The 25,944-nt window shown below is 32.9% G+C and overlaps 3 protein-coding genes and 1 pseudogene across 11 annotated transcripts; all 4 read right to left on the bottom strand.

Moving 5' to 3' along the window:
• Positions 1-3,020: 3,020 nt before the first annotated feature.
• Positions 3,021-5,213, bottom strand: LOC109801661 (uncharacterized). Of its 9 annotated transcripts, none has more exons than XM_020362803.3 (3): positions 5,059-5,213; positions 4,195-4,292; positions 3,021-4,000 (listed from the first exon to the last, which is right to left on the bottom strand). In XM_020362803.3, the coding sequence occupies exon 3, from the start codon at positions 3,940-3,942 to the stop codon at positions 3,121-3,123; it is 822 nt and encodes a 273-aa protein (XP_020218392.1). In that variant the 5' UTR covers positions 3,943-4,000; positions 4,195-4,292; positions 5,059-5,213; the 3' UTR covers positions 3,021-3,120. The 9 variants fall into 9 exon arrangements, with proteins under 9 accessions (XP_020218392.1, XP_020218393.1, XP_020218396.1 ...); XM_020362804.3 differs by having other exon boundaries at positions 3,021-3,960; XM_020362807.3 differs by having other exon boundaries at positions 4,195-4,277; positions 5,059-5,185.
• A 307-nt stretch (positions 5,214-5,520) lies between these two features.
• On the bottom strand, positions 5,521-6,891 carry LOC145953504 (uncharacterized). The gene is made up of 2 exons (XM_083067473.1): positions 6,333-6,891; positions 5,521-6,014 (listed from the first exon to the last, which is right to left on the bottom strand). Exons 1-2 carry the CDS (start codon positions 6,889-6,891, stop codon positions 5,521-5,523), a joined length of 1,053 nt encoding a protein of 350 aa, XP_082923599.1.
• A 7,366-nt stretch (positions 6,892-14,257) lies between these two features.
• LOC109800125 (TMV resistance protein N) lies at positions 14,258-20,866 on the bottom strand. Its single transcript, XM_020360831.3, has 6 exons — positions 20,118-20,866; positions 18,062-19,151; positions 17,654-17,956; positions 15,952-17,419; positions 15,471-15,553; positions 14,258-15,297 (listed from the first exon to the last, which is right to left on the bottom strand). The coding sequence occupies exons 1-6, from the start codon at positions 20,612-20,614 to the stop codon at positions 14,380-14,382; spliced, it is 4,359 nt and encodes a 1,452-aa protein (XP_020216420.3). The 5' UTR covers positions 20,615-20,866; the 3' UTR covers positions 14,258-14,379.
• A 1,672-nt stretch (positions 20,867-22,538) lies between these two features.
• LOC109800392 (uncharacterized) lies at positions 22,539-24,485 on the bottom strand (annotated as a pseudogene).
• Between the last annotated feature and the right edge of the window lie 1,459 nt (positions 24,486-25,944).

Here is a 25,944-nt window from a genome sequence, read left to right as displayed (position 1 = left end):
CCTGAAAAGATGACCTCCAATATAATTCATTCCAGACACTATCATCAACATCTTCCACATCTAATATTTCATTTGATGTAATGGACCCATTAGCCATTCAAAGTTCAATTAACTCTTGTTTTTCTATTCTTTCATCTTCGAGAAATATTGCACAATTTGCAAAACATTGTTTAAGTTTAATCGGTAAGTTCAAGTAACTTAATCTTAAGACAACCATTATAGAGTTTTCATTGTGTGATAACTCCAAAAGGTTGTTTTCCTTAACATTAAACCACTCATTTTTATTTCTTTTGAATTGTAAAAGACCTCTTAGTGCTTTTGCTGCAACAAGAACTCTCCCACACTTCTTCACTATCTCCATGCCTATGTTTTCAAGCTTTACCTGTTCTACTCCATTTGGTCCAAAGGCTTGGTGTTTAAACAATTCTCATCAATCATTGTAAGGTAGCATTAATAATTTATGAGGATGCTTTATTGTTCCCATGATTTCTTCCACTTATGAAATACGATTAGTGACCAAAATTGAAGTGCCCCCTGCCCCACAAGTTAGTACCGATTTCAACTTCTGCCAAGTCTCTTGCTTATCATCCCCAACATCATCTAGCACAAGCAAATATATTTTACTTTGAAGTAGATCTTAAAGTTTTCTTTATAGTGGATCTAGATCCAAATCATTGTAGACGTCCCTAGATGCTGCTTCGATTATAACTTTTGTCATTCTCTTCAAGCTGAAATCTTTTAAAACAAATACTTAAATTCTTGGCTCAAAATGGTTGACTATCCTTTCATGATTGAAGATGATTTGGGCAAGTGTTATTTTTCCAAGTCCACCAAGACCTAACATTGGATACACTTATAAATCCTTAAAATGAGAAGCATCAACATCACCAATCAAAAGATCTACAATTTTGTTTGTATCTTCATCTCTTCCATAGATGTTGTTCGGTGGTCAATGAGCTAGTTTGGCATCATTATGTGACTTGGCTTCTTCTCTTTGAGTCATCTCAATCAAATGAAATTTCTTCCTTTCTTTAGCAATTTTATTTAATCTCTTATCTATTTGGATTTACGAGTTTAGAAAGCTTATTTTTTTAATCTTTATATTAAATCAATTAAAAAACATAAAAGCTAGGAGTCGTAACTCTGATCGCCTTTCCACTTAATGTGAAGTATCGAGACACACCACAAAGAAAGAGTTAATAATGAAAATATATGATTAAGTCCGCACAAAGTTCGGTTTTGGTCAACACTCAAAAATGAAATAAAACAAACACAAAATTCAATTCATTCCAATAAAAAAAAAATCCACTAGGAATTATTGAAACAAGACTATAAAACTTTGTAAGCCACCAATTTCTCCATTAGATCATGAGCTCAATTGTGCAAATTATTTTTCTTAATACACTTAAATGGTATTCTTACAAATTAGGAATGAGGGTTGAGTTGTTGTCCCTTATATAATAATTACTTTTAAAAGTGAAAATATTTTTAAATATTATTTTTTAAAGCAATTTCTTGTATTTTTTTCATATCTTTTTCTTTAATTCTTTTTAAATTTCTGTAATTGTTAATTATTATTATTTTTTACATTGAAGTTTTTTCTCCTCAAGTCTCGGTTATATAGACTTGATTTTTTTTTACCATATATGTTACCTTTTCCTCTCAAATCTCAACTGGTTATTTACTTGCTTTAACTAAGATTTTTGGTAAAGTGATAAGATATATTAAATCCAATTTTTAGTTCCTAAACTTTGTCAAAAAATAATGGGATTCAAACTTTTGTTAAGAGAATTTATTTTGAAAACAAAGTTTAGGAACTTTGACCAATCAAACTTTTATTCTGAGACTAAAAATCAAATTTTAAAAAAATTTAGAGATCTTAACCGGTCAAATTTTTGTTTAAAGACTATAAACCTTAACAGAAAAAAGTTAAGAGATCTTGACTAATCAAACTTTTGTTCAGGGATTAAAAATCAAATTTAAAAAAGTATCTTTTTTTTTTTACATCAATTTTCAAAAAAGTTAAGGAAGTAACATAATTAATCCATGAAATTTTAAGGTACATATTTTAAAGTGATATAACATCTTCAAATTTATACATTGAAAGAACATTTCAAGCAATCTTTTAAAATCAGTTTGATTCAAACAGATTTTGATTTGATGTAGAGACTCATCACCAATTTATCAAAATAGTGGTCTTTTTTTTAAAGGTCAAAGTAATATTTTATTCTTTCAAAATATAATCTTGATTAAACATAAGGAATGTTTACCAAGGATTTAGCAAAATACAAATCTGCATCTGGATTATGTGTTTTGTCACATCACATCCAATCTTTAACCACCTATAGTCCCATAAAACATATACAGTAACTGCTTGTGCACTTGACAATTTATATGCATAACAAATTTGACTATATTTCAAAATAATGCATGGCATTCAATCTCTGCCTATGATCCACATTTTGTGAATTTATATATCATGCATAATAAATCCACATCACTCATGCATAATATATATATTATGTATAATATGGCTTATTATCTACCTTTTACTTCTCCCTCATCACACTACACCTAACAAAACTGAAGGGTTCCAAATATCGGCTCAAAAAAGATTGATCAAGTCCACAAGTAATTTGATTCACAGTTGAATCAACAGGCAGTTTGATTTCTCATTGAATTTATCAAACAGATAGGTTCAATTTCATTTTGATGAATTAATAGTTTTCACGGAATGATAAGCTTAAATTTTGAGACTTTCAATTTCAATGAATATTCGAAATCTTTGAAAGCAATCAAGTCAACAATATTAAAAGAAGATTACAGTTAAGTTTGTTGTGTTAGTTTGGGAGTCCAAACTAACTAGAAACTGATATTGGTGGCGTATCAGAATAACTGAAAAGAAAGCTTGTTCAAAGATATTCACAAAATTGTTAGAAAAGAAACTGTATTGTCAAAAAAAAAAAATTGATGTGATGTTAAACAAATTGACCGATAGCAATGAAAACTACTAAGCAACATCAGAGAAACCAAATGTTCATTTCAGCCAAGAAAGGTGACATAATAATGAAAATGGTGAAACAAAAGCATATGCATAAGATATGCATAAATTGAGACCATTCAAATATTATTAGCCACAAAGGTCTTCTTCAGATCAGCCCAGTCATCTTCGACTCTTTTCTTATTGGTTAGGGCCACTTTGTAAGAAGTCTCAGACTCCCTCAAAGCTGTGATGATAGTCTTGCATTCTGGCACCCATTTTGCAACCTGAGTCTTTAACTTGTTATTTTCAGCATCACAAGAGTCCAAGGCTTTCTTTAGCTTTTCTCTAGTCAGAACCAAAGTACATAACTTGTGTTCTAGTTCAACAATCTCAGAACAGATCTTTTCAAATTGTGTTTTACCTTCAGAGACTTTAGAATTAATTTTGTCCTGCTGGGATTTGGCACTTTCCAATTGCTTTGATAGAAGAGACCTTGACTGGAGCAGCTGATCATAATCTTGGATAGTTTTTTGGGCAGTCACATATCTGATATCAACATTTTCAATGAAATTTTTTAGCTTGTAAATCACAGCATGAAACTTGACAGGGACTTGGTCTTTAAATTGGCTAAGTTGCTCCAAAACTTGATAGAATTGTTGCTTGACTTGATCATCAGAAGAGAGAATTTCAAGGGATGTTTCCAAAAGGGTCTCTAGCTTTCTAAGGATAGCTGCCACATTTGGACCTTGGACTTCAACTTCTGAAACAGTTGCTAAGTGAGTGGACATAGGAGACATATCATAACTATCAGATAAAATGCTCTCTAGCTCAGCAATTGGATCCCAATCTGGTTCATGATGCAGATTGTCAATCTCCTCAATTGTATGAAATCTCTCCGACATTACCGGCACAGAAAATTTATCCCCTTGATTGTCACCTGAGTCCTTTTCTTTTGGCATTTCACTAGTCTAGTTTAACTATAATCAATGTTGCTACTTTAGTGTCAAAAGGGTTAATCTGATAAATAATATATGAAATGTCATTTATCAAATAAAGACAATAAAATTGCAAAAGTGAGTGGTAGTTAAGCAAAGGCCATTGTAGTTGTGCAAATTTGTTTGACATATGTAGTAGGAAGATACAGATAAAAATACTTTAGAAGTTCAATTAAAAATGAAGAATAGTAGTAATAAAACAAATAAGTCACTTACTTGATTTTTAGGTTTTTAATTTTTGTTGTAAATTAGTAATTCTCTTCCTGGAAACTTTATGGTTTTTCTCTTACAGCCACCTGCTGCTGAAAGGAAAACTAACAAAATAAAAAAATTAATCTTTAATTTTTGCTTCCATTTCTAGTCGCCTATTACTCAAAATCCTTGGAGAATTCAAGCAAAAGAAAATCCTTAATTTCTTAATTAATTTTAACCTGCATATTCTTACAACAATCTAATCTTAATAGTCAAGCAATAATATCACTCATCACAGTATTGAGACATTAACGAGATTTGACAATTGTATGACTAATTATGCCCAAAGTGCAAAAACTACTTAAACAGAGGAAACGCTAGGACTTTGGTCCAAGTTTGTAATAAAACTAGCAAGTATTTCGTGTGTTTCCAATTCAATCAAACCAAGCAAGATTGAAATCCAATAAACTGGGTTCAACTTCACATCAAAGTAAAGTTGGATCGGTATAGTAATGGGTTTGGATAGTTAAAAAATAACAATTTAAAATAGCATAGATGGCAGCAAATGAAAACCCAAGAAGAATTGCGTAGCTTCTACTTGACATCAATTTAACACTTGCTTAACACATAATTAGATTAAAAATATTAAACCAACATATCAATCGCAATTCACCAGCTTAATCGGATAAGAGGAGGGTCTAGCTTAGATTAGAAGAAGAAAATTAGATGTTCCATAACTTTTTACTCGGACAAGACAACATTCGAGTGTACAAAACAGATAAAGCTCTCTTAACCCATTCTATCTCAGCCAAAATGGGACAAAACAAGAAGCAATGAAAAAAAAAAAGTTGAGCTAAAGAAAGGGAAGAAAAGAAAAGCGTAAATTACCTTAGCGCGGCTCCGTGATGCACCAGAAAAAAATGAGGGTCGATGACTATCTTGGTCCTGCCATCATCACCTTGAGCTTTGTTAGGAAGGGTTAATAGGTATTCCTTGAATCTACAGAGAAACTTCATTGAAATTTCTTCCATCCTAATGGTAAAAAGTAACTCAATGATGGAGTTATTTTATGATATTTGTTTGAAAGGATATTTTATAAGAATTATTTTTATCAGAGAAATATAATATAATTTTATTTACGAGTCTCTATTTATAAAAAAAATTTGTTATACAAAATCAAATATTGACATTATCCTATTCTAAAATAAGAAAATAAATATTAAAATAATCAGAACAAATTAAATTTAAATATTTAAAATATAAATAAAATATTTTTATAAAAAAACTAACTTAATTTCTTAAAAATATTTAGGCATATTCCTAATACTCCTCATTGACTGAATATCTTTATCACCTAATTTGAGTTTCAAAATCTGTCATTTCTTCTTTCGAAGGTGGTTTTTCATCATCTTCATTCTCCTCTTGATCATCAAACTTCTTTTGAAAATATGCATCTTTGTGCGCTTCACTTGTATCTTCATTTATAATTGGCTCCTCCTTCTCCAAATTTAAAGCAAAACTTTTGCCTTTCATATGAACATTAAACACTTCTTTGTTGGGTATATCTTTAATCACATAATTTTTATCTTCAAATAACACTTTATAGCCTTTTCCTAATAATTGAGAAACACTCAACAAATTTTGGTTAATATCAGGAACGTATAAAACATCAGATATTAATTTAAAACCTGAATGACTCTTAATAGCAAGTGTTCCTTTGCCTTTTACTGCAAGGTGTTCTCCATTCCCCATTTGAACTTTAGAGATATCAGTTTTGTTGAGTTCTTTGAAGAGTTCTCGATCATAGGTCATATGATTTGTACAACCACTATCAATAATCCAAGCTTTTGAGGGTTTTTTGGTCATAAAGCATGACATTGAAAGTAGTTCTTCTTCTTCCTCTTCTTGTTAATCTTTAGCAATGTTGGCTTCTTCTTGTTGCTCATGAGATTTGCATACATGTTTTAGGTGTCCTAATTTTTCGCAATTGTCACATTTTACATCAAGTCTCCACCAACATTTATGTTGTGGATGATTAGTCTTTTTGCAATAAGGACACGGTGGAAAAATTTAAGTGTTATTATATTGACTGTTCTCTTGAAACAATTCATTCTTCTTTTTTTTGCCACTATTTTTGTTCTTCCATTTGGCTAAATATACACCTTCCATAGATCTTTCTTCTCTCATAAGCCTCCTTTGTTCTAATGCTTGCAATGCATGTAATACCTTTGCCAAAGTGATCTTACTCAGATCCTTTGTATTCTCCAAAGCCGCTATTGAAGCTTCATATCTTTCAAGTATAGTTACTAGAATTTTTTCAACAATTCTAGAATCAAGAAATTGCGTTCCTAGTATTCGTACCTTATTAGCAATGCCAAACAATTTGTCTAAGTATTGTTTGATTGTCTCAGTCTCCTTCATTCTTTGTATTTCAAATTCTCTCATTAAATTTAATACTTGCATACTTCGAATCCTTTCATCTCCAGTATATTCTTCCTTTAGATAATCCCAAATTGCTTTTGCCGATTTGAGAGTCATAATCCTGGTGAAAATATTTTGTGAAATACATGCAAAGAGACAACTTTTTGCCTTTGCCTTCTTGATTTTCTTTTCTTTGTGAATTTTCATTTGGGCTACGGTAGGATTGTCTGGCAACGCAGAAACATCATAATCTTCTTCTACGGCTTCCCAGAGATCTAAACCTTCTAGGTATGCCTCCATTCTCACCGCCCAAAGATCATAACTTTCTCCATCAAAAATAGATGGGGAAATTTGTGAAAAGTTTGTGTTGGGCCCGATAGTCCACCTGTTGCTCCACCATAGTATGATATTGTCCGCTTTGGGCTAGGCCCGCACGGTTTTGTTTTTGGGCTCCTTCCCAAAAGGCCTCATACTATATGGAATGATGGACACCCTTATAAACTAGCCAATGTTTCTTCATTTTACAGATGTGGGACTTGGGATGAATCCCAACAAACCTCCCCTCAGACCAAGGACCACATGTCTCGTGACCTCCTCCCCTGAAGCGATAATCTGCCACCATCTTGTACCGCCGTTAACTCTACGGGACACGCCGCCTGAACACCACAATATCAGGAAGACTTTCGACACAAGGCACCAAGTTCGGATCTCCATCGCGAGGCACAACACTGAGGGTCTTCCCGCATCAAACCCAGCCGAACCGTTGGCTCTGATACTACTTGTTGGGCCCGATAGTCCACCTGTTGCTCCACCATAGTATGATATTGTCTGCTTAAGGCTAGGCCCGCACGGTTTTGTTTTTGGGCTCCTTCCCAAAAGGCTTCATTCTATATGGAATGGTGGACACCCTTATAAACTAGCCAATGTTCCTTCATTTTACAGATGTGGGACTTGGGATGAATCCCAACAAACCTCCCCTCAGACCAAGGACCACATGTATCGTGACCTCCTCCCCTCAAGCGATAATTCGTCACCATCTTGTACCGCCGTTAACTCTACGGGACACGCCGCCTGAACACCACAATATCAGGAAGACTTTCGACACAAGGCACCAAGTTCGGATCTCCATCGCGAGGCACAACACTGAGGGTCTTCCTGCATCAAACCCAGCCGAACCGTTGGCTCTGATGCCACTTGTTGGGCCCGATAGTCCACCTGTTAATGTATTCCGCCTGGATCGACCATCAGAGGGGCAGCGCCTCGCTTCCGATTCACAGAATAAGTAAAATAACGTTAAAAGTCCATCAGAGGGCCCAACAGTTTGTTTCCGCTTCCATCTCCAAGATCGTAACCTTAGCTCCTGATACCACTGATGGGGTTATTTTATAATATTTGTTTGAGGGGATATTTTATAAGAATTATTTTTATCAGAGGAGCATAATATAATTTTATTCATGAGTCTCTATTTATAGAGAAAATTTGTTATACAAAATCAAATATTGATATTATCCTATTCTAAAATAAAGAAATAAATCTTAAAATAATCAGAACAGATTAAATCTAAATATTTGAAATATAAATAAAATATTCTTATAAAAAACTAACTTAATCTCCTAAAGATATTTAGGCATATTCCTAACATTATACAGTAGGCAAGAAAGCTTGACGAAAATTTACCTCACATCATTGAAATTATTTCCCCAGATCAATTTTACTTCATTTTATGGTTTGTCACTTTGTCTCCCTTCCGGTGCCCCTAAGTTACATCAACTAAAAACTGTTGCACAACATTTGTGTGGTATGATTCACATGACCACACGTTTAGATAAATTTTTCCAAAATTTACTTAAGTAGAATATAAAATAAGAAAGCATAAAGGATAAATTTATTATTTCACATAGAGTACTTAGTCCCTTGAATGAATCTCAATCTAGCTCTCAGCTAAGGGATAATCCGGTTTACTTAAAAAAATCAACAAAAAATTCCAAGTCAGGTAGAACTTGTTGAAAAATTATGCAAAATTCCTCATAATCAAATTAGTGAGACACAAAATAAATACAAAGTAATCACATCAAAAAATTAATAACGGAGTTCAACTAAGTGCTTATGTCTATGAACTACTACAGATATATTATTGATAAAAGAGAAAATATAAACAATATTTACAAAACACTCAACCCACAATCCAAATAACCTAAGAAATAAAATATTATTTCTTAAACTCTCTTTTTCTTTCTTTTATTTGGAATTACTTTACATAGTTATAACATGGTGTTATTTATACATACATACAAAGTTTCTAATCCTCTCATTTTTGTTTTCCTATTTTCATGCATTTCTTTAATTTTATTGATTTTCTTATTTTTCTGCAACAAAGGAATACCCACTTTCATAAATTCTATTTGCATGACCAAGTCCAACAATTTTATTGATTTTAATTTGTTTTCACATCTTGATTAATACAATAGTCTTATCTTGTCTGTTATTTTAGCAAGTCAACTAAAGTTGAGCACAACTTCAATTTGTTGATGGTTACTACCTTTGTCAACATGTGTGCTAGATTCTTACTTCCCAAAATCTTTCTCAAGGTTAACACAACATTCTCGAGCAAAGATCTAATGAAGTGATAACGCAGACTAATATGTTTTGTTCTAAAGTGAAATGTTGAATTCTTCATCAGATGTATTGCATTTTGACTATCACTATGCAAAACAATCTTTTTTTAGATGAATCCTAACTCTATTAATAATCCCTAAAGTCATCAATTTTTTATTAGCTTTTGTTACTACTACATACTCGGTCTTTGTAGTGGATAAAGCAACAATCTTCTGTATTTGCGAAATCCAACAAATAGTTGTAGTACCAATACTAAAAATGTAACCAATGGTACTTCTTTGATGAACAACTTCACCTCCAAAGTCTACATCTATGTAGCCTTATACTTTTAATTTTCCTTTACTAAAGTACAAATACTTCTTTGTAATGCCTTGCAGATACCTCAAAATCCACTTAACTGCTTCCTAATGAGCTTTACCTGGATTTGACATAAACTTGCTAACAACTCCCAGTGCATGCCCAATATCTAGGCTCGTATAGACCATTGCGTACATCAAACTTCCAATGGTTGAAGCATGTGAAATCTTAAACATGAACTCTTTTTCCTTCTCCATCTGAGGGGGCTAATTCTTGGATAAGATAAAATGACAGACCAAAGGTTGCTAACTGGCGTGGTGTCGCCCATGTTGAATTTTTGCAAAACACGGTTGATGTACTCTACTTGAGATAACTACACAATACCTCTTTGCTTATCCCTTGTGATTTGCATTTCAAGGATCCTTTTTGTTAGACCCAAGTCTTTCATGTCAAATTCTTTTGACAATTGTTGCTTGAAGCTTATGATCTCATCTATATTTAAACCAACTACTAACATATCATTTCCATAAAGTAGCAAAATGATATAACTAGACTTATATCTCTTGAAGAAGTAACATTGGTCGGCATTGCACTTTTGAAAATCTTCCTTGTGCTGAAGCTTTCAAACTTCTTGTACCATTGTTTAGGAACTTGTTTCAAGCTATACAAGTTTTTCTTTAATTTGCACACCATATTCTTTTTCCCTTCTTTTGAGAAACTTTCGGGTTGATGCATGTAAATCTCCCCATCTAAGTCTCCATAAAGAATTGTAGTCTTGACATCCAATTAGTCAAGGTAGAACCCTTCCTTGGCAACAATACTTGAAATAGACCAAATAGTATTGAACTTCACAATTGAAGCAAAGATTTCAGTGTAGTCAACTCTTTCCTTTTTCTAAAATCCTTTGACAACTAGTCGAACTTGGTATCTTTGGAGCCATCATGATCTTCCTTCACTTGATACACCCATTTGTTGTGAAGTGCTTTTTTTCCCTATAGGCAACTGTTAGTTCCCATGTTTGATTGGATATTAAAGACTTCATCTCATCTTTCATGACAAGCTCCCATTTACTAGCATTTGTAGTATGACATGCTTCCTTGTAGTTTTTAGGCCCCCCTCCATTAATTAACAATATATAATTTATGTATTTCCTAGTGTGCACATGAGGTCGAGAAGACCTTCTAAAAATAAGAGTCAGAGTAAAAGGTTCTGGTGTGTTAAGTTGTTGGTCATTATTATTTTTAATTGATTTGTCTAATTGATGAGTCTCATTTATTGGAGTTTCTAGGACACCATCAACCTCTGAACACACTAACCCACTTTGTTCTAAGTTGCTAGTGTACATGTTATCCCTATCCTTGTACATCACTCTTTCATTGAAGATCACATTTCTACTACAAATCATCTTTTTGTTTTCATTATCCCATAGACGGTAGCCAAACTCATCCTCACCATAACCGATGAAAGTGCACTTCTTCGATTTGGGATAAAGCTTATTCTCTCCTTGATCACTAATGTGCACATATGCTACACAACCAAAAACTCTAAAGTGTGAGAGTTTTACCTTTTTCTTCACTCCCTACCTCTTTTGGTATTTTGTGTTTCAATGGTATCGATGGATCGTGATTGATTAAGTAAGTAGTGGTGTTGACTACTTCCGTGTAGAACTACTTTGGTAAGCCTGACTGCAAATGCAAGCTTCTGACTTTTTTAGTCAATGTTCGTTTCATACGCTTAGTTACACTAGTATGTAGAGGTGTACTTAGCACGATCCTTTCCATTCTGATCTCGTGGTCATAACAAAGCTTCTTAAATCTGGTGTCTTTATATTCACCACCATTATCCATTCTAAGCTTTTTGATCTTCAATCTTGTCCCATTTTCTACCATGACTTTCCAAATCTTGAAAGTCGCAAATACCTCAGACTTATGTTTCAGAAAGTATACCCATACTTTCATAGAGTGATCATCAATAAAAGTCACGAAATATTATTTCCTATCAATGGATGGGATAGTCTCGAACCCCAAACATTAGAGTGAACAAGCTTAAGTTTCTCCTTCTTTGGGGTTCTTCCACTTGTCTTAAAGTTAACTCGTTTCTGATTTCTAAGTATACAATGTTCACCATGTCAACTTTTAGTGATCAAAAATCAGGTAGTTTATCCTTTGAGTGCATGATCTTTATCTCTTTCTCCTCATATGGCCTAGCCTTTGGTTCCATAGATTGGGATTTTCATTTGTTGCAATTGCAATCAAATGACATGCTCCAACTGTTTAGTAAAGAGTACCATTCTTTTTATCATGACCAATTGTCATTGTATCCTTTGAAACCTTCCAATAATTGTCATAGGAGACTTTTTGTGTAGCCATCACCAGCCAATTGATCTACTGAGATTAAGTTCTTTGTCAAGTTGCAGATATGTCTTACATTTTTCAATTCTCATATAGACCCATTTAACTTAATCTTCACTACACCTTTACTCACAATCTCACAAGATTGCTCATTAACTAGGTAAACTTTATCCAGGTTTCAACGGACACAATTCTTGAAAAATTCTTTCAATGGCATGAAAGGATGTTTCAGAGTCTAACACCCAAGACTCTTCCTTGTTCTCTAAAGAAGATATCAATGCATCTTCTCCTCCCAAGGTAGAAGCAATATTTGGCTTTGCCTTCACCTCTTGATTTTTCGGTACACTTGCACTGAAATTTGTAGTTTTCGATCTTTCCACAATTGCAATACTTAATTTTCTTCGAGTTGTGGAAACTATTATGATTCTTGGACTTGGACCTCCTGTCCTTGGATTTACCATGTCCATTTTCTCTAGTTAAATTTTTTCCTATTGACTGTATGCAAAACTGAAAAGGTTGAAGATTCACCTAACTCTTTTTGTCAAATCTTTTTACTAAGAACTAGATCATGAACATCATTGAATTTGAACTTATTACTTCCTGATGAGCTACTCATAGTTGTGACAGTAGCGTTCCAACTTTCTAGTAAAGAAGACAAAAGTATCAATGCTCGTACTTCTTCATCAAAATTGATTCCAACTGAACTCAATTAGGTTGTGACTATATTGAGTTCATCAAAATGTTGCGCTGCCAATGCGCCTTTTGTCATTTGCAAATTACATAATCGTCTCATCAAATGAACTTTGCTTGAGGCTAATGACTTTTGTACATACTAGAAAGAACAGTCATAAGACCCACTTTGGTCTTTTCTTTTACAATATTGAATGCAACATTGCGGGATAACATTAATCAAATAACTTCGAGGGCTTGTCTGTCGAGAAGAGCCCAATCTTTATCCTTCATGCCATTTGGTTTGTTTCTCGAGAGAGGTTGATACAAATTTTTTTTGATACATATAATCTTTGATTTGCATCTTTTAAAAGCTAAAGTTCGCACCATCTAACTTCTCAACTTTTACCTTTTCCTTATTTGCAACCATTTCTCCCACTCAAATTTGACTCCTTTTAGATCGTTTATAAATTTTTTAGAATTGATAGAAATCACCACAAAAGTTCTTGATACCAATTGTTGAAAATTACATCAAATTTCTTATAATCATTTTTGAGACGTAAAATAAATGTCGAATAATAACACCTAAAAATTGATAATAAAGTGATGATAATTCTGTCTACGTCTCCAAGCTGCTGCAAATATATTATTGATAAAGGAAAAAATATAAATAGTGTTTACAAAATACTCAACTCACAACTCAAATACACTTAGAAAATAAAACATATTTTTTTTCTAAACTCTTCTTTTCTCTCTATATTTTTCTTTCCCATAGTTAGAATTACTTTACATAGTTATAACACGGTATTATTTATACATACATGCAAAATTTTTAATCCTCTTATTTTTGTTTTTCTATTTTCATGCATTCCTTTAATTTTATTGATTTTCGTATTTTTCCTTAACAAGGAATACACACTTTCATGAATTCTCTTTACATGACCAAGTCCAATAGAACACCCATCTCCCCTGTTAAATTCAAATTGAAACTGTTATTACCAAACCTTTTGCTACTTTAGGACGCTTATATAATTATACCAAGCAAATATTTTGTTCTTTGGAAAGAAAACACAGATGAGCCATGATATAAAATTATCAGTATTTTGCTCTTTTTTTTCATTGATATTTTTTTTTACCTCTTTGAGGGGTAGCTGAATACGTATAAAGAAAGCGAATAGGATAGTTATAAAATTTGTTGTGTATATGTTAATTCATTACGGGATGGAGTGCCTAATACTTCCCAGTGAATGAGGGAAAGGACCAGTAAATCTAACACTTGATAAGAAGTTAGTGTTTTATATTAATAATAGAAGAGAAGTGCAAGAGAAATGATAAATATAAGGAGTAATGTAAAAAAGAAGAAAAATGAGTGAGTCAGACATTTAAGTACTGTTAGGATGTGGAAAAATCAAAACTGAATGGATAAAAATGCTACTTTTAACTTGGCATGGATAAGAGAATCTCTACATTGCCATTGATGACTTTTTTTCTTCTAATACATGAGGAGTATTCATAGAGTTTCCTCTTTTAATTACAAAGAGTTCCCAGTTTTAATTACAAAGAAGGCTAGTGTACAATTAAATTAGTGACCACCCCTCTCAATGAAGTCAGAGGTAAATATAACAATTGATAGTGTTTCTTTCTACTTTTTTATTTATTTATTTATTTTTATGGTACGGGGTCATGAGATCATAGAGCATAGTTAGCTGGAAAAACAATTTGTTCAGTCGGTGTGAATTAAAAACAGTTAGCAATTAGCAGAGAATATTAACATCCAACAAAAAAATAATCAAACGTCCATTGTCAACCTAGAAAGGTGTCAAATAACCAAAAATAGTAAAACAAGACCAAATTGCTATGACCTAATGTCAAAATATGTATAAATTGATGGCAATTCAAATCTCATAGCTGCAAAGGTTTTCTTCAGATCAATCCATTCATCTTCATCTTTCTTCTTATTGGTTATGGCCACTTTGTAAGAAATCGTGGACTCCTTCAAAGCTGTGATGACTGTCTTGCATTTTGGCACCCATTTTGCAACCTGATTCTTTAACTTGTTATTTTCAACATCACAATTGTCCAAGGCACTCTTTAGCCTGTCTCTTGTCTCAACCAAAACACTTATCCTTTGTTCTAGTTCAACAATCTCAGAATTGATCTTTTCCAATTGTATTTTACCTTCAGAGACTTTTGAATTAATTTGGTATTGGCGAGCTTTGGCACTTTCCAAATGCTTTGATAGAAGAGACCTTGATTGGAGCAGCTGATCATAATCTTGGATAGTTTTTTGGGCAGTCAGAAACCTGACATCAACACCTTCAATGAAAGTTTTTAATTTGTTAATTACAGGATGAAGCTTAATGGGAACATGGTCTTGAAATTGGACAAGTTGATCCAAAACATGATGGCATTGTTGCTTGACTTCAGCATCAGAACAGATAGTTTCAAGGGAGGTTTCCAAAAGGGTGTCTAATTTTTCAAGGATAGCTGCCACATTTGGATACTGTACTTCAATCTCTGAAACAGTAGTTGAGAGAGTTGACATGGGAAAACTCTTATAACTATCAAATAACAAGCTCTCAAGCTCAGTAATTGGATCCCAATCTGGTTCAAGATGGGGGTTGTCATTCTCCACAAGAGCATGAAATATCTCAGACGTGACTCGATCAGAACATTCGTTTACTTCATTGTTTGCCAAGTCTTTTTCTTCTAACACTTCAATAGTCTGCTTTGAATCGATGTTGGAGGTACTTGGATTGTCAATGAGGATAATCTGATAAAAATATATAAAGTTTAATTTGTCAAATTAAGACAATAGGATTGAAAAAAGTTTTAATGAACAAAAGTTATTATAGGTTATTAATTTGGCATATATAGAGCAGTAGTAACAGATAGGAAAAAATACTTTCTTATTTAGCAATACTAAAACATATATTGGTCACTTACTTGGTTTTCAGGTGTTGAAGTTATATAGTAATTCTCTTCCTCGAAACTTGGTGGTTTTCTCTTTGTACCATCCGCTGCTAAAGCTGAAGGAAACAAAATAAAAAAAAAAATTATTCATTAATTTTTTATTCCAATCCTAGTTGCTTCATCCAAAACCGTTGCAGCTAATTCAAGTATAAGAGAAACCCTGAAATAATTTTATTAAATTTACCCTTTGGGTTCTGACAATAATCCAATTTTAAATGCCTAATCCTCTCGAGATTGAGGAATTAAATATTTCCTTTAGTGTCTAAAGTAAGTGGCATAAAAAAAGCAACTTGCCAAAAGAAGGATTTTTCATTTTTATAATGGTAGTATTATTTTTTAACCCATCTTAGACTTTTTGATTGTTTGTGTATATAGATATTAATACTCAAGACTTCATCAGCAAAATGTTGCAAAAATAAGGAGTTACCGAGAGGAAGTGGTTGAAGTTTCATACCTATGAAATTGTTACAGGAAGAATTTTCATCGGAGTCCACTTTTACATGCTGCAAACCTGTAGTAATTCTTTGGTGCATAACTTGCTGCACTTTCTCAGTCTGGTCATCTTCATTGTCATGTTTAGATCCTTTGACTTGTAACTCATCGATATCATTAGAGCTTTTGAGTTCCAACTCAACAATATCTCTAGAACTATCCCCAAACTCCACCTCCAATCCCTTTTGTTCAGAGGCATAAATGGGGTAGATCCCACACCCCTTTATCCCCTTCGTTGACCATTCTCCATCCTCATCTTCCACCAAGAATTCAAATGATACGTTGGAAGAATCACACGCTTCACCTTTTTGTAATCTCCTAGCCAAGGAATCGTCTCCAAATTTTGCGGTGTCCACAAACCAAAGAAACACATGATCCAAAATCAAATTCTGATCTCCCAATGAGGCGCCTCTGCCATCGATCTTCTCAGAATTTTTGTAGATGAAACAATCAACATAAACATATTTGCCATGTGGTGGTGACTGAGAAAGAAAGACACAAAAAATTAAGCCACATAAGTCAGAAAGTGGTAGATGAGGAATTGTTACTGAAGCCGCTTCAGCATGAAAGCTGAAACTGTCAGGAACATGGGAAATAGGGAGGAAAAAAGATTGAGGGCGATCTTCAAGTCCATGTTTCAGTTGAAAGGGTATGTTCAGTTGAGTGAAGTTTGTCACTAAAGATGTACAATTAACTGCACTTAACAACCACAGAGACTGTGGAAGTTCTGGCAGTGACACAAGTTTCATGCAGTTATCTAAATAAAGCCTTCTCAGCATCGAAAGGTTCTTGATGCTTGCAGGCAAGCTCTCAACATTGCTCCCCCCTAGCTTTAAGCGCTGTAATGATGATAACACACCAATGCTGTCAGGGAGTGTTCGTAAGTTGCAACAATTTTCCAACTCTAGCAATGTTAAAGACCGCAAACTATCGAGAATAAGATGCAGATTCGATGCATTGAGGTGTTTGCACCCAGAAAGGACCACATTATTAAAAGATGCTGTTCTTGGATCACGAGATAACTGGTCCCCAAAATCATCGAGATCGTTACAACCTTGTACGTCAATAAACTGGAGTTTCGCACAATGCCAAATTGATGAGGGAAGTTCCTGGATATTTGTGCCATCTAACCACAATCTCTGAAGTTCCACTGAGGATACTGAAAACTCTTTGAGGGATGAGCAGTTGCTGAGACGGATGCTTTGGAGAGATTTTGAATGAACGTTGGTTTGAAGGCTTTGAATCTCAGTGCAGCCTTCTAAATCTAGAACTTGAAGCTTTGGGAGAGACAAGATGGATGGATGAACTTGACGCAGACTTTTACACTGAGAAAGAGATAAATCTTCGAGATTTGTGGCCATAGATAAGTCTGGGACCTCAACCAGGTTTTCGCAGAATCTAAGGTCAATGTCCTTTAAATTCACAAGATTCTGTAACAAGGAAGAGTGATCACATGAAGAGTATCAAGTAAAAAAGAAATAAGAGTTTCTTCTTTTTTGTGCGTACAGTCAATGACAACAAGGTTAACACATAAAACCTTATGCATCCCACCCAACCGTAGTAGTTCACAAATAAGAGTATCTAAGAATATATAGGCACCTCACACAAGGAATGGCTGCGTACAAATTTAAAAACTAAAGTAAAAAATATTGACAGATTAGTACCTGAATTCCGTCCCAAAGCCTTTGAAGGTTGCTGTAGGGCATGGAAAGCTCAACAAGCAATTTAGCAGAAAAGGTTGATGGCAAAGACTCCAAACAGTACCCATGCCATTGAAGGTACCTTAATTTGTCAGACAATGACTTAAGACCATTCTTAGGAAGGTATATTTTACATCTGCTAGTGCACTCTCCATAATAGAATTTAAGAAATCTTATGTTAGTCATTTTTGTAAAGGAATCAAAGCTCAAATGCAGATCCTCAATTTTAGACACGTCTAATATTATGCCTTCTATTGCTTCAGTTCCCTGACAAACAACATTTAAAATAATAGTTGGTAAATACTAACATACTAGCTGCATTCTACAAACATGCATGCATTTTCCACCATACGTAAAGAAACTTATACTGACCCTATTATATTTCAATACATCATAGACTTCTTCAGGGTCCCACAATCGACTTCGTCTTCCAGGTTCTTTGATAGATTCTTGGTAAACAATATTCCAACCCATTTCTTGTATCAGGTCATGCATTTCTATTTTATCTTCACGGGAAATAGTTATCAGAGACTTATCTTCAAGGACTTCTATTCCAATAGCTGGAAAGAAATTACAAGCTTCCAGAAGACTTATTATGTGATCTCTATATTCTCCTTTGAGGAAGCACGCAATGTCTAGAAATATGTCCTGCTCAATAGGATCTAAGTCATCAAAACTCAACTTTAACACATTATAAATTTTCACATTAGGAATCTTTTGGAGCTTTCTCAATTCACTGATCCATGCTTGTTCACTCCTTGAACGAAGACGTGCACCCAAAACTTTTATAGCCAATGGGTTTCCTTTGCAGTAGGCTATTACACTTTCTGAGAGCTCTTCAAATCCATTCTTGGGATGCTTTTCTCTGAAGGCATTCAAACAGAAAAGTTGAAGAGAGTCACGGTGGTTCAATTCCTTTACCTCATATACTTCATCAACATAACCAAATATGTGCTTATCTCTTGTTGTTACAAGCACTCTACTACCCGGTCCTAAACAATCGAAATCACTTATTAGATCTTCTAATTGTTCTGTGGAAGCCACATCATCCAAAACAATAAAAACTTTTTTACGTCTAAGTCTTCTTGTTATAAAATGGGATTCAACTTTGGGCACATGTGCATGAAGATTTTCTCCCGGTAACAACTCAGAGAATAGTGTTCTGCGTAAGGCATCTACACCATGCTTTTCTGATTGTTCCCTTACTTTTGAGAGAAAGCAGTGAGCTTCAAATTGAGAAAACAGTTTTGCAAGTAAAGCAATTGCCAGGGTAGTCTTTCCTATGCCACCCATGCCCCATATTCCAATCACTCTGATATCTCTTGACCCAATCTCCAATAATGATTCAATCTTGGCATAGTTTCCCTCAATTCCAATCAGTCCTTTCAACTCAATTGGGTATATGAGATTCAGTCTGTGTAAAACATCTTTAACAATTTCCTTAATGAATTCGGCCTCGGTCCTGGCATAAAAATGGTGAAAATATTAAAGGAAAGAATGTAGAGTAAGACAGACACAACAACAGAGTTAGGGAATGATAAATTAATTTTCTTAAAAGAAGTTAACTTTTCTTCTGTCTTTACTTGGCAGAGCATACCTACAGCCCCCTAAACTTATTGACCAATTGTATGCGAGGTAATGCATGTATTAATATAAAAATATAGAATATACAGATACAATACAAACACATTGGGACAAATCCTAAAAGTGATAAAACTAATGACACCGGCAAAGTACAATATTTAATAGTTTAAACTTACGTAAAATCAAATTCTAGTGGAACAACGTCACTACTCATTTGTATGGCTTACAAGATTCTTACTTTATTCTGTACGTAGGTTATTTAGGAACTACGATATCAAAATCCATTAAGATCATGGACTTGGGAGAATATATCCAAACAGCATGCATACTCTATTCTTCATTTCTTCTTCTACTTTCCGTTCTTCTAATTCCACAATAAGTAAAAGTGCTTGCTTCTGAAACAGTGGACATTTAAACACAAACAAATCTATATATATTGGCTACTGACAAAAATTTGGTCTGTCTTATGCAGATCTATATTGGGCACACATAGCAATCATGGCATATATATATATATATGTGTGTGTGTGTGAGAGGAGTGTCTTGTAGCATGAATTTGAGTTTAATTCAACTTTACAAGATAAGTTTGCAAGCCAGGACATCTGTGGATGATCTAGTGGTGACTCGATAGATTCAACAACAATGAATAATGACTAGAATAGATTATAATATTTGATAGGCCCAACAATGAATAGCCGGAAACAATGAGATTATCTCTGCTTATATATACTTTTTTGGCCATACTAGTGGAATCTCCTTCAGAGTGGCGCTCTATCACACGCTTGGGATTTTATAGATCTCATGATAAAAAAATAATAAGAAGAAAGGTACAAAATTGGGGTACCTATTTTGAGAGTCCCAGCCAGCCAAATTAGCTGCTTTTGTGAGAGCTTCTCTCCATTTTTTCACCCTATCATTTGTGATCTTAGGATCTCCCTCATGTTCCACAAAAGCTGTCTCGAAAGACCCTCGTTGCTTCCTCACATGTGATGGGTCTATTTTGTAGAACACAGGTATAACAATCTGTCCCTGACCCTCCTTGCACTCCATAATCATAGTGATTTCGTCCAAGCACCATTTGGAGGTAGCATAGTTTTGTGAGAAGATGACAATGGATACTTGTGACTCTTGAATGGCTTGGATGAGTGCTTGCGAGATCTCATCACCCTTTTGGAGCCTGTAGTCTATGTAGATTTCGAGTTTTGCTTGGATGAGAGCGTCGTAGAGATGGCTTGTGAAGTCTTGGCGTGTGTCTTCGCCCCGAAAGCTGAGAAAAACGTCATGCTTTTTGAGAGAAGAAGAAGAAGAAGAAGCGTAGTTGATGATTTGGTGGTTAGACATTACGACGACTTTTGAGTGCTACACGAGCATTGTTGTGCTGAGAGTTAGGAGAGGGAGGATTAAGGAGAAACAGAATTGTTGAGAGAGATGCGTTGCGTGAAGATGAATTGGGAAGAAAGAAGAAAATTCAACGGCTACTGTAGGAGTATACATATGCTTGACTTCATGACTTGGAAGACTTTGAACCTGTAAATTTCATGTACGCAGTACAAGAAGTTCGCGTCTGTAAAGTCTGGCCATAGCTTCTGTTCTTTTTACTGCCAAATTATTTTTCCTTGTTACGACATGAATGAATATATATACCCAAAAATGACAATATTTTATTTATTATTTTTTTCTTATTATATATATATATATATATATATATATATATATCAATGTTTTAAAAACCAGATCGGATCGGTCTGTTGGATTGGTTGAACCGAGAATCGATAGTCCAACCGATCCGAATCTTAAGTTGAATTAGTTATACATTTGACCTATTTCAAACTGGAGTAAATCGGCCAATTTTTTGGTTTGACTAGTGAACTGGTGGGTTAAACGGTTCAACCACAATTTTGTTTAAGGGATCACAAACCACAAAAATAACAATGAAAAAATTGAATCATGTTAATGAAAGAGTAAAGAGTCTTATTAAACATAAAAACAATTACTTATTCTAATATATTTGTTTGTAATATATACAATTTAAATAACTTTTACAGTGTATTATTAATTTTAAATTATATATTTAATAATATAATATTTATGTAGATATTATATATATTATTTTGTGATATCAATTGCAAGTATATTATATATGTGCATATTGTTTATATTTTTAATTTGTATTAATATACAGTTTAACGTAATTTTTATGTATTTCTTTATACAAAATAAAAATAAAGATAATTTTAAATAAGATGAAAATTGAAATTGAAAATAGGATATGAATTTATTAAAATTTATAGGTATAAAATATATTTAACATAAATACTTTTTTTAAAAAAATTAATAAAAACCGGGTCATACGGTTCAATTAATGACTTATCGGTTTAACTTTTGACCCACTAACCCAGAATCCTACCTAATTTGATGACTGGTCTGATTTTTAAAATTATGATATATATATATAATCGGGGAAAAAGATAAAAAGAAAGTTACCTTAGCGTGGCTCCGTGATGCTTCTGGTCCTGCCCTCATCATCTTGAGTTTAGTTAGGAAGGTTTAATATGTATTCCTAGAATCTAGTAAGAAACTTCAACGATATTTCTTTCATCCTAGTAAAAACATGCAGTAAGTAGGCAAGGAAGCTTGATGACAATTATCTCGTATCAATAAAAATATCGCACCAAATCAACTTGAAAATGTGTTATTATACCTTTAATTAGTTCAGGACTCTAAACATGTGGGTTATACTTACAAAAAAAAATCCCACTGAATGAGGGGAAGAACCAATAAATCTAACACTCGATAGTTAATATGACATGTAGTATTTGAAGAACAACTTTTTGTGTCTCTCTAAAAAGAAAAGAAAAATGAGTGTTCCACAACTCATTTTGGGATGTAGGGAGAGGAGATATAAGGGAATGAGTGATAGACATGAATGTTGATGTGGTGCAAAAGAAAAATAGAGGTGGACAGAAAAATTAATCGTAGAGGGATCAAGTGTTGTTAAGATGTGGAAAAGAAATTGCATAAAAGATGCTAATTTTAACTTGGCACGGATGAGAAAACCCTCCCCATTGGTGACTTGTCTTTCATCTGATACGTGAGGAATATTTTAGAGATAACGCACCTTTGGGAGAATAATTACAAAGAGTTTCCACTTCTAATTAGCAGGACTGCTTGTATTTGATTAAATAAGTTACCACCCCTCTCAAGTCTCAAAAAATCCAAGGAAGATGCAGCAACAGTGCAAAACCAGGGAAAAGCAATTAGGGAAAATTAGGCATAATATTAAAATCAATGTACATTATTCATTAAAGTCATAGGCCATGAAGTCAGTGACCAACCCTCTCAATGAAGTCAGAAGTAAATATAACAATTGATGGTGTTTCTTTCAATTTGCTTTCTTTTTCTTTAAGGTACGGGGTCATGAAATCATAAAGCATAGTTAGAGCGAAAAATAATTTGTTCAGTCAGTGTGAACTTCAAACAGTTAGCAAAATAGCAGAGAAAACTAACATCCAACATCAAAATAATCAAACCGCCACTGTCCATCTAGAAAAGTTTCAAATAACCAAAATGGTAAAACAAGAACATATTGCTAAGATCTAATGTCAAGATATGTATGAATTGATGGAAATTCAAATCTCACAGCTACAAACTACAAAGATCTTCTTCAGATTAGTCCATTCATCTTCAGCTTTCTTCTTATTGTTTAGGGCAACTTGCATTTTGGCACCCATTTTGCTACTTGATTTTTTAGCTGCTTGTTTTCAACATCACAATTATCCAAGGCTCTCTTTAGCTTGTCTCTGGCCTCAACCAAAACACTTGTCCTTTGTTCTAGTTCAACAATCTCAGAATTGATCTTTTCCAATTGAATTTTACCTTCAGAGACATTTGAAATAATTTGGTATTGGCGAGCCTTAACCCTTTCCAAATTCTTTGATTATAGAGACCTTGATTGGAGCAGCTGATCATAATCTTGGAGTGGATAATTTTTCGGGCAGTCACAAATCTAACATCAACACCTTCAGTGAAAGTTTTAATTCGTCAATTACAGGATCAAGCTTAAAAGGAACTTGGTCTTGAAATTGGACAAGTTGATCCAAAACTTAATGGAATTGTTGCTTGACTTCATGAACAGAAGAGATAGTTCCAAGGGAGGTTTCCAAAAGGGTCTCCAATTTTTCAAGAATAGCTGCCATGCATATTTGGACATTGGACTTCAATCTCTGAAACATTAGTTGAGAGAGTTGACATGGGAAAACTCTTATTACTTCCACATAACATTGTCTCGAGCTCGATTAATTGGATCCCAATCTGGTTCATGATGAGGATTGTCGTTTTCCACGAGAGCATGAACTTTCTCAAGCATGACTAGCTCAGAACATTTGTCTACTTGCTTGTATGTCGAGTCTTTTTCTTCTAACACTTAAATATTCTGATTTGACTCGATATTGGAAGCACTCGAGTTTCAAAAGGGTATAGTCTGAAAATTTTATTAAGTTTTATTTGTCAAATTAAGACAAAGGGTGAGAAGAAAGAGTTTTAATGAGCTGTGTTTGTATAGATATTGAAATTAATAACATATAAAATTTTTGTTTGGATAAATTTTTTCAATTAATATAAAAAAATTTGACAGAAAAAATGATTTTTTTTTCATAAGTTATAGTTAACTTGTTTATAAGTTAAAAATAAGTTTTTAAAAAGGTTAATATGAGAGAAATTTTAAAAATTAATTTATACGAAAGTTTATTTTAGTATATGACTTTTTTTTTTTTTAATTTTTCATAAAAATAATTTTAAAAAATTTATCTAAATAGGTTCAAAGTATTAAGAGACAAGAAAAAATACTTCCAATTTTATTTCTATTTAGTATCAATGTAATACATAACTTTTTACAAATCACGACATAACTATTAAAATAATTATTATAAAAATCTACACATTTTAACTACGTATACAATGGTTTATGAATAAACATCGTAAAACTATCGGTATATAAACTATTTACTCATTTCAATATAGCGAAAAATTAAGAACAATAGTACTAATACATATTAGTTACTTACTGGATTGTCAGATGTTGATCTTCTGTAGCAATCCTCTTCCTTGAAACTTTGTTGTTCTCTCTTTGTAACGCATGCTGTTGAAATTGAATGAAACAAAATAAAAAATTAATCATTAATTTTTCTTTACAAAATTTAATCTCACAAGCCATTATTGCTTTTAGAAATTTTTGTAGATCAAACAATGAACATATCTGTATTTCCTATTCGGGGGTGACTCAGAAAGAACGAGGCAAAAAACAAAGCCGCATAAGCCATCACATGGAGACGCGGAGTTCTATTGAAGCCCCTTCAGCATGAAAGTTGAAAGGGTATGTTCAATAATTGAGTGAAGTTTTTCACCAAAGATTAAAATACTTTTTAGTATAAATAATTTGACCAAGAGAAATGAATGAGTCATAATTTTTTTTTATTAAAATTATATAGTTATATTAGGATTCAAACTTAAAATTCTGCCCATACTATTTCAATTCTCCATTCCTAAGCTAGTTCCAATAAACAAACATAATTTGAAATAAAAAGATAAAGAAAAAAAAATGAGAGGAAAGAAATAAGTTTTCTTTTGTTTGATTTTGCAAGAAAAATAATTGTACTCACAAAAAATTAATTATTTACAATTTTAGGACAAAATGAAAGAAATGGTGTAAGTTTGAAGGAAAAAGATAAATATTATTGAATTAATTTATATTATTAATTTTATTTTATATTATTTTAAGTGATATATATATATATATATATTTATTTATTTATCTTGTGTATTCTCCGGTATTTTACCCTATACATATTAAAATATTTCTATCACGGTCCATTTTTGCATTTATCCCATTATCCAATCTTGTCATCATTCTGAAAAAATAACCAACTTTGACATTCAACACATGAAGATAGTTTCGTAACTTAATACTAATTCCCTCTTATTTTTTTTTATTAGGAAACTAATCCCCTCTTCACATTCGCAAACATAATACTCTCATCTTTATAAAAATAAAATATAAATATGATAGTTAATAGAATTCTGATTTTTTATTCTCTCTGTTTTTTTTTTCTCGAAAGGTAAATATTCTCTCTTTTATCTTTATCTACCAAATCGTATTACTTATTCCATTTACATTCATCGAATATTTTTATGACTACTGAAATAGTTTTCTTTACTTCGTGAAGAATAATTCAGAAGAAAAGATACTTTCTTTTAATAAAGTATTTATTGTGAATATGCACATATTTTTTTTTCCTTAACATGATATATTCCTTACATAACATTCTAATTCTAATTCATAACAACTTGATCAAAAAATAGACACAATTAAATCATTTGCGTCAACATAAGTTGTTAAAAAAATAATTAATTAAGGATAAAATTAATAATTTATATTTAAACTAAATATTTTTAAGAACTTCTATATTTTAAAAATAAAAAATATTTTTTAATAAATTTTTTTCAAAAATATTTTTAACCTTCTACTGTAATTTGTAATATTTACTATTATTCTCTATTATTCTAAGTTCGCAGACAAGTGAGAGAATCGGTAGTCAAATCCTGCTAAAGCTTAAATGGGCATTATTTGCTTTCGACTAACCCCAATTGTAATTTTCAACTGTAATAAATAAATA

This window comes from Cajanus cajan, chromosome 11, assembly GCF_000230855.2.
Source record: "Cajanus cajan strain Asha chromosome 11, NIPB_CcT2T_4, whole genome shotgun sequence".
NCBI lineage: Eukaryota > Viridiplantae > Streptophyta > Magnoliopsida > Fabales > Fabaceae > Cajanus > Cajanus cajan.
This window is presented reverse-complemented; position numbering and strand designations above follow the sequence as displayed.